At 35.3% G+C, this 10279-nt stretch overlaps 1 protein-coding gene across 6 annotated transcripts in view; it reads right to left on the bottom strand.

Moving 5' to 3' along the window:
• Nucleotides 1–653: 653 nt before the first annotated feature.
• Nucleotides 654–10279, bottom strand: part of LOC126412165 (F-box/LRR-repeat protein 7-like) — an 89007-nt gene continuing 79381 nt past the window's right edge. For all 6 annotated transcript variants that reach the window (XM_050081636.1, XM_050081633.1, XM_050081634.1 and 3 more), the window contains 2 exons: nt 7926–8153; nt 654–1840 (listed from right to left, as the gene is read on the bottom strand). In XM_050081636.1, the coding sequence (XP_049937593.1) occupies nt 1779–1840; nt 7926–8153 (290 nt within the window). In that variant the 3' untranslated portion in view covers nt 654–1778. The remainder of the gene's footprint in view (nt 1841–7925; nt 8154–10279) is intronic.

Below are 10279 nucleotides of genomic sequence, written 5' to 3'. Positions count from 1 at the left end.
CTACTAATTAGTACCACAAGAGATTTATCAAGCAAATTTTAACTATACATCCAGCAATAATTCAACCAAGTTGGAAAGTTAAACCAATACTCATGTTACTCATCTACCTCTATCAGTTAAAAGAAACCATTAAAAACAACTGTTTTTAATTTCTCATAAAAATAAAAATGTTAAGAGTGGTCACTAGAGGGTCAACCTACATCAACTTACTGACAAAATTATCAATTCTATAAATTTCAGACTTACTGTATTTTACAGCAAGTTTTATATAATGAATGCAATAAAACTTCACTAACTACACAAGTGTCTTCTAAAGATGATGCAGTTTCACAAAACTATGAACATTAATTTCATGAAACTTTCCAAAATGTTATTTCATTACAAAAAAAACTGTGCACTCAATACGGTAAACACACTCACTAAAAAAAAAGTAATTATGCGTCCTCTGAACCAGGGTGTTTCTTTGTCTGCTAAATGAAAGGCAATAGTCAGAAAAAAGTACATTATGTAGTTATCTCTTAAAAACCACAGAGGGCCAACAAAACAGAAGGAAAAAGAATAATAAACCACTTAACAGATGAGACTTGGAAACCTGGATTCTATCTGTTAGAGAAGGCAGCTGATAAATTAGGAATAATGACTAGACTGAGTACTGAAGCTTCTATCACAATGTTTATTACAAATTTCATTTTCACATTGGATCTTTAACAACTTCATATGTTTTTAAATGTCTTCTGTTAAGTTTTCTCTCTTTTTTCATCTTTCATTGTACCCTGTTATCTCTCAAGCTGGGGCCATGAGACACTTTCCTGTTACCTTTTCCCTCGTTGCCAGACTGCCAGACACTGTGCCGTCCTGTGGGAGCCAGTTTTTTTTTTCTATCTGTAGCTGTATTAGTTCCATTATTGTAACATTTTACTTCTGTTATTTACCAAAATTGTATGTTAAATGATAACACCACCTACGTTAGAATTGTGAGAAACCTTTCACTCCGTCCAAATGATAAGACCTATCATTCAGGAATGGACAATTCACCAATTTCATACTGAACAAACTATTAGTTTCTGGACTGGAGTATTTTGAGTTTATAATCATAGATATCATCAACCACATATACAATGCAAATGAGCAAACTGTTGCAGACCCTTCCCTACAAGTGAAAACTCAAAAAGTTGTGTACCATGAGTAGTGCACATAATTCCACATTCTTCTGATCAGGAAAGTTTCATCCTTTATTACTTTGTCGTCACGAAGTGAAAATTTATTTTTCAGTATACTTTCTGCTACAATCATTAGAAACAAATTTTCCTTTCACTGCATACAATATTAAATTTGCTGATTTGACTCCACTGGAGATTACAGGAAGTACATAACACCAATACTTGCTTGTGACCAGCACATGAAACATCATTTAAATATTTGAACAGGAAGTGTTTTTGAATGGGACCCAATTTTGAACTTTAAAAATGTCAGTGGTTGCAAAATATCACTGTAAACTTTGATCTAAATATCTGCACAAAATTTATTTAGTTTCAAAAGAAAGCTACCAAAAACAAAACACAGACCACAACAAAACACTTTCATCAGAATGGAAGATAGTTTTATAACTGCCATGTCAATTTTCAAATATAAAAATGTGACCATATGAAATACTAAGCAATGGGCAACTGCTGACAACCTCAAAAATGTGGTTTTTTTTTAATTTACATCATACAACAGAAAACTTTTCTTATCTGAATGGCAAGAAGCACCTTTCTAAACACTTTGCCCTCAGTGTTTCAGTATAAATAATGATAGAGAAGAAATGTATCACCAAACAGTTCTGGATATAAATTATTATCTGCAACAAAAACAGAAAACTCTGTAAGTTACAGGCCTTCAATCATTATAACACATACAAAGCTACCTTACACATACTGTTGTCCCCACTCTAAAAAAAAAATCACCACACAACCAAAAAGCTTTAAAAACCCTTTAACGCTAACTTTATTCCATCATACTGCTCCAGAATTTTACCTCTGTATTTCATACTACTTGTCTTCTTGTACCACTCACATTTCAACATATCAGAATGTAATGTGTTACCTGCTAAAAAGATGGACTCATTATGCAGATGTAATGTAATATTAAGTTCTACTTAACAGATTGCAGAACACAGGCACAAAAGTGAGCCAAATACTACCCTCAAAAAGCAGACCTATTTCATCTAACAAAAATACCTATGTATCCTACCCCTTTCAAGACACTGAATTTTTTTAGTTCTTGAGAAAAGTACTTTTTACTCAAGTCACTAAAGTCGTGGGCAGCTGTAAAGATAGGTGTATTGTGCATTCTGCAAAGAGAGGAAATTGCTCCAATATTCTTCTGTTAATTTAGGCACCGTGACAGCTGAATGTGTGCTATACACATTGTTCCACAATGAACAGAATCCTTAGAAATGTGAACGCATGCGCAGCATCCACAGAAATTTAATATATTTAAAGCATTTATTTTGGAATTAAGAATGTGTGGCTAAGGATAACAAAAATAATTGTTTAATGGATTTCATTGTGCAACCTGCTACAGCATTATGACATATGTATTTAATTGAATGAAATATATTTTTTGAAGGAAACTGCATTATTATGAAACCAAAAATGAATACTTTAGCTATTAATTTTTAATGCAGTTGCAGGGACAGTCATACAAAAGTCATATGCAGCAGTAATTAATTCTTACATACTTCACAGTAAGAAATCCACACCATAGTCTTTGCTGTCTGAGATAGATGTCAGACTTTCAGCAAGATTTATAACGAAATGTTCTATAACAACATTCCTGCTCATTTCTCTGCGGTAATCTTCACCCTGCAGTTTTCTGCTTGTCTTATGTGAGCTGCCCATGCAAATGTTAAGGTGCTGCGTATTCCTCATTGTTGTTTTCCACAATGTATGTTATTACCTGAGCCCATACCAGCTAGACTGGGTTGTAATGGCAATGGTATGGGGGTAATCTAACAGTGCCATTTCAATGCTGCTCTACAATTTCACATGTCTGAAACACTGCATGCAGACTTGTTGCACTGACACGAACCAGCAATTCTGCACTGGTATGCGACTAACTATAAGGTATTGCATTAGATGATAACCATGCAATAGTATCTGCCTTTTGGAATTCGTAGTTGGAGCTTTGTTCACTTTCACGTGTGGATGCATTATCCTCGACAATAACTGAATGCACAGGGATATTTTTCTTTACACCACCATTTGAAGACACTGTCCAATTCTGAATAGTTTTCTTCAGAGTTCTTAACCTTTGACACCTTAAAAATCAGGGTGAACAAAATCAGTTTCTGCTGATCAGACATGAAGCACTGTAATTAAATTAACCTTACCGACAGGAACTTTTAATCCACCATGTACTTATCACTCATCTTCTGGCACATATCCCTTGCACGTGTTTGACTGATGATTTTGACATACATGCCAAATACTATGCACTGCAATTTTTTTTTAATTTTTTTTGCAGTATCATCTGGGTCATTTAATTCTTTTTTGTGGTTGAGTTCCTTGCCTGGTGACAAAGACAGCTGAGTTACAGGATTGCATAGACATCTTACTTCACTAGATATTCTCTGAATGGTTCTAAAACCAATACCATACACTTCAGCTGTCTGCTGTCACTGGTGCGACATCTTGTGCCGGTGTGGAGTCAACATAAGACTGTCTTGAAGTACTGATACACATGAAACACTGTTCCTCTTCACTTGTTTGTGCAGCACTGAGTGATCGCTTGCCATCACTCATAATGAATGCTGTGAGCGCAAAATAATCACTCGGCACATAACATTATGACTGAACAGTAAGTTTTACAAATACAGCATGAACAAAGACAAAAATGTCACTGATGTGCGATTAGATATCACTCATGTGGTACACTTCCACATGGTTCTGTGCAGCCAACACTGACTGGCTTTCCAGCTGCTCTTCACTTTAGCAGCTCTGAAATCTTGTGTACACCACCTCTATGCTTGTGGCAGCTGCCATCTGCTAAGTAGAATTTCTGCAATCTATAGTTATTTCTTGTTTAATTTGCAGATGATATGTATTACAGTTTATTAACAGTCAAATATTAGACATTCACAAATACATGAAACTTAAACATGTAGACCATAATACTGAATTTTCATTACGGCAAAATCTACATATATTTCAAGGTGGAGCTTGTTATTTTTGTTTTTAAATTGGTTTCCTTTTTCTCTGCTCTCATTCCAAATCAAAACAATAGCATCACACACTCTCAATAGGGGTTTGAATCATTACATAATGTAATTTAATGACAAAAAACACACTTTGAACCTAAATCTCTGAACACAGCAAAGGTACATTGAAAACAAATTCACCAAAGGATTCATACAACACTGCACTTGAAAATTTTAAGTATTTTAAGAATGACAATGCAATAAAGGACAAAGAAAAGCTTACTTTTATCTACACTAAACAATAAAAGCCAGAACATTCTCACCCAGAAATTATGAGAAGATACCTACACAATATGTAGCCTGGATGCTCAATCTCTTCATATTCTAACTTTTCAATTACTAAGTATCATCTTCAGATCAACCCTCCTGTAATATGTCTTTTCTTTACATGTGAGCAAGTCTCAACCCAATCTCCATGCAACCAAAAATGCCTCTAATTTTATGCTCACACTGTCTACGAGCCGATTTTCCATCTCACTACAGGACTGCAATTTTTGGGAATTATTTACATCACAAACTTCTCAACACTGACATAACATACATGACCAATACCTGACTATGAAAACACTTCACTAATTTCTTATTTCTGTGAAAGGGTTTCAATGCTTCATCTTATCCTAACTACCAACTGAATATCAAGGTGCCCAACCAGCAACAATTACTGAATATTAACCTCTACAGAACAAAATAATCCAGTGTACTTATTTACATTAATATAATTTTTTATTCAACCTCATTGTGTAGACATCATCAAAACATTGATCTCTACTTAAAAAAACCAACTAGGGGACCACATAAGGTAACAACTAACAACATTAAGAAAATGACGTACACCAACCATCAGTTTTATTATTAATTTTTTTTAAAGGTTACACTGGCAATTTGTCACCTGCAAAACCCATACAGTTGGTAGGACAGTTTAGACAATGATCAGAGAAAGGGATTCCAACTGTTTTCAGCCTATCTTAATTGGAAAAGATGAGAAATTGTGAAAAATTTCAATTTGACAGCTTGTCTTTTATTGCAGCCCACGATCAACTAACAGTATTTTACCTCACTAATGTATATTTCTCAGTAGCTGTTCAATACTAACCACTTTATTTGAGACACATTTCACACACACGTACTACGAGTTCCTGGGTTAGAATATTCACACCATATTTATGGTGGAGCATAACTTATTACCACCAGCCCCACTACTATGAAGCATTCAAACATAGAACCTTCCAGAAAACTCTACGATCTGCAATGAATATGTTATGTTTAATTCATATACAGGAATAAATGTGATTTGTCTCAGGATGAAACGTTTCCTTTTTGATCACTGTAACTGGGAAAGTAAGAGCAGCAGCAGCACACTAATTTGTAGTGCATCAGGTGCAAAAATCAAAATTATTTAATTTCCTCCAATGTCTTGATTTCTAAACAGTCAGAGAAGATAAACCTATGGGCAGATGTTACTTCAGGTGTGCCTAAGTTGAACATCAAGATACCAAATGTGTGTTGTCTCCAAGGGTAGAACTCAACTGCCTTTGACACAGGGGGTTTGGGGTAAGTAAATGCACTACAAAAGTCAGAATATGTAATAATCAAGTTCAAGAAGAGTGTTTACTTATCAAGGACAAACATTGCTTGCAGAAGTCTTAAGTGATCATTGTAATTTATATACAGATGAACTGCCACAAGTAATTTTATTTACTATTATTTTTGCTCATCATCAGACATTGGCATCTTCAGGTATTCATTGCCCTGTTGGCAACACACAAAGTTTAAAGCTCTTCTAAGCACCACTGTCAACACAACTGCACTAAGCAAAAGTGTACACTAATGTGTTACCATTTGAGTAATAAATATTTAAAGGTGCTAATGTCAGATGAGCAAAACTAGTAATAAATAAATCACTGCTGTCATTTTATCTGTGCATTACAAAGGTTTAAATAACTATAAGCACGTCTCATGTTGCCTTACAGAACAGATCAGACACACACATTTAAAATATGTATATATTCCAGAATGTATATATTACATTTAATGCAGTAGAGAACGTACCAAACCCAGCATTTTCTATCACAAGAAGCCAACACACATACTACTGTTCTCCTGATTAATGCAGCAGTAAAATTATTGTGCCCTGTCATTTTCTGACTTATGTACATACAGAATTTGGCCTCCAAATTTCATTTGCCAGCTACCTCTCATATCAATTTTTGGTTTCCTTTTTTGTGTTCTCTTTCTGAAATATCTTCCCTTCCTTTTGTATTTTTTGTACTTCCTTTCATGGGACCAAAAGCAATATTCACTTAGCTGTGGAAGAGCAGGAGTTTGTGAAATCCCAGTTATTCTATTGCAGACATGAACATCTACACAGTGAAAAATTTAATTTGTGCCCAGATTTTTAAATACAAAAACAGATCTAAATGGCTCCAAGAACTAATGTTTTAGATATCTATAGTCTCTTTCAGCTTCACACATGGCAATTTTCATATTACATGTTTTTGACATGCAAGACAAAAAAAATTAAGCAAGAATGGGTAAAAAAAATTTGAAATGAATGAAACATTATGTTCACATCTAAAGCTTCAGCATAATAAATCAGTTATCTGAAATAAGGGAACTTCCATTACAAAACACCCATTATCCGTAAATGGAGAAACAGAACGGAAAGTATGGCACAACGTGTGCTGCCCCGTACAGATATAACACAGAGGCGCGTTTCACGAGCAACAGCCAAAAGAGAAACGTTTTTTAATTATTTTCACAATCTATGAACTACTTGTGCCTACTTGTCCCCAACAATGATGAGCATGACCAGTAAAGGTTGAATTTTGCATCTGCTGTGTTCTATGAATATAGTTATACAAACCAAGTATGGCTATTCAAGAGCTTTAAAATAAAATATCTAATATGGAACATGTTATGGTACAAAAGATGTCTACATGCTACAGGTGCCCAACGAAAAAAATTAAGAAGGCAAGGTAACAAATATTCGTCTTAGAGGAGTAAAATTTTACAAAACAATTTTAACAGATATTTATTCAAAGTTATTACATGTGGAATAAAAAGTGTCTGAGGCTAGCCCAAACGAGTAAAAACAAGACTGTAAAAGTTTTTGGAACAATTAGCTATAGTGTTTACGTATAATAGTCCATTTGTATATTACCAAACAAATACGTATTTTACACATTTCACATTATTCAGTTGTATTTCATATTTACATACAAGCAAAAAGCTTAAAATTGTTACAAAAATATGATTATTTTTTCAAAAACTGTTACTATCACAGATAAGCTGTGGGCTCTATCACTCTGTTTGTTCTTTGTAAAATTGTCACTTTCATTAAAAAAAAAAAAGTATTTCTAACTACTTGTAGCTTAACAATTCAGCTACAACACAATGTTTCCTCATGCTGAGGAAACGTGTTCTCAAAACGAGAGAGGTAAATGAGAAAGGAGTGATGGAATCAAACTTCTGCGAGATGCCACATAAATAAAAATTAAATATAAGTTACAAACCAAATTCTGCTACGAACTTCACAACAGTCCAGCACACAAAACATTCAGCACTCACAAATAACAGATGCCAGTGTCCAAAAAAACAGGCACAATATTAAAACACCTCTTCAGCACAATATTTAACTAGTTCAACATTGATAGCGATTACATCAGGAATTGTGCATATAACATACCTTCAAATGCATCATATGAATCAGACATGTCACTATCATATTCATCAATACCACTACCAAAGTCATACTCGTTGTCAGAGTCGATGAAATCATCATCACTGTAGTCTTCAAACATAGGGAGAAGATAATCGTCTACAAAATCAGGCCTAAGGTGGTCTGTGCAGTTGTTGTGGAAACTCAAGGCCACGGAGCCTGGAGGCTGGAGTGAGCCTTCTGATACAGAAGTTCCTACAAAACAGCAATGAAATACAATTTGATTTCTTAAGTAAGCAACAAAATTAACCTAACTTTCAATAACAACGACAAAACCAGGCTTTGGTACACATATTAAGAGCACATTTATTATCAAATTTGCAATTCATTTTTCCCCCCAACAGAAAATCAACACATTTTATTCAACTTTATTACATTTTGAATTATATGTACATATATTACGCAAAGTCTCTCTTTTCACGTAAAAGCTGACCATGTGTGGCGCCTCTGAAGACAGGCAACACTGAAAAATATCTGGTCACATGCCACAATGTCCTGAAGACAATCACCAATCAAAGCAATGACCACACACTGAAAACGCCCTCAAACAATATTATAAAAATTCTACCTGGTCCGAAGAGGTCTGCTAAGGGTATTACACAAGAAGTGACAGCATTCAATAGGATTGTTAGTGCAGATATGATTGATTCACTTGTGGAATGCACCAATCTGCATATCAGAAACTTAGTATCACAGAACATCTATTCTAGAGGGGGAAACATGAAGGAAACTTCTAGGGAAGAGATACATGCCCTCATTGGAATCCTTATATTGACTGGCTTGAAGGGTGGAAATAAAACAGATGCTTAGGAACTTTGGAGTAAAGATGGTACTGGTATGAAGATCATTATAGCTTGCATGTCATACAGACTGTTCTTATTTCTCCTCAGAAGCGCGAGATTTGACGACAAATTGATGAACACAAAAACACGAGACAGACAAATTAGCAGCAATCAGGTCATATGTAGATAAATTTGTCACCGACTGTAAGGAAAGCTGCGGTTTGGGAGTGTTTGTGACCGTAGAATAGATGCTGATACCTTTCTGAGGGAGATGTTCGTTTGTTCAGTGCCTACCGAACAAACCAACAAAGTACGCAAGGTGTCAAGTAAACCGTTCCATATTGTGCATCGTCCGGCAGAACCGCTGCTGTGATCAAATCAGGATATTACTTTTGATAATTGGTATACCAGTTATCCTCTGGCAGTCTCACTTTTGCACAGAAACTTCACATGCAGTGGAACTCTGAAGAAAAATAAAACTGAAATCCCTCCAGAATTCCTGCCTCTGAAATCTAGGAACATTTGGTCTTCACTGTTTGGATACCACGAAGATATCACACTGGTTGTTCTGCTTAGCACCATGCACAGTGAAGGCACAGTTGATGAGAATACCAATAAACCACATATTATCACGGACTACAACATGACGAAAGGAGGGGTTGACACAGTTGACCAAACGTGCAGTAAATATTCTGTTGCACGAGTAACAAGGAGGCGGATGATGGCTTTATTGTTCGCTTTACTAAACAACGCTGGTATCAATACCCAAATACTGTTTCACTGCAACGCCGAAAACCCAAAAAACCAAGGAGGCCATTTATGGAACAGTTGTCCCAACAACTTATGAAAGATCATTTAGTTACAAGATCCCAGATTTCAATGCTTCCAAATTATCTCAAAATATTTTTGGCACCTTATAAACCGTAAGAACCTCCAAACAAAGAAGAGTCGCTGCGTTGTGTGCAGCAGAAAAAAAATGTTGTAGCCAGTGTAAGATGTTTGTACGCAATAAGTATAGCGCGCGCGCGCGCGTGTGTGTGTGCGTGTGCGTGTGCGTGTGTGTGTGTGTAGCACTGTGGATGAGGTAAAGGAACAGGATGAGTAAACACTTTATGTAGAAACAATATAGCCATGTTTAATAAAGAGTATAATCCAATAAATGCTGTATGAGTAACGTGCTGTATAATAAATGCAGGTCAAATGAGATTTAACTTTATCCCATGTGTTAGGAATGTATTGTTAAATGAAAAACTAGGATTCTTTAATTAGATTTTGTAACTGTATCTTTAGAAATAATGAAGGTCAACTATTAAAATTTATATTTCTATTAATTAAAAAAACAAATTTTTTCAGTAGCAAGCATAATATGGTAGAACTTTTCACATCCTGAATGAAAACGATGGCTGGTTGACAGAGTCAACCATGCGACCACTTGTGTTACAAAAATTGATGCAACCACTGGAGGGTTAAGAGCTCTGCCCGTGATTTTGCAATTTTTTGTACCTTATCATATAGCAATGTAATTTGCGATGCCCAATC

The sequence above is a fragment of the Schistocerca serialis genome, chromosome 7 (genome assembly GCF_023864345.2).
Source record: "Schistocerca serialis cubense isolate TAMUIC-IGC-003099 chromosome 7, iqSchSeri2.2, whole genome shotgun sequence".
Lineage (NCBI taxonomy): Eukaryota > Metazoa > Arthropoda > Insecta > Orthoptera > Acrididae > Schistocerca > Schistocerca serialis.
The sequence above is the reverse complement of the archived record's forward strand: the minus strand, read 5'-3'. Positions and strand labels throughout refer to the sequence as shown.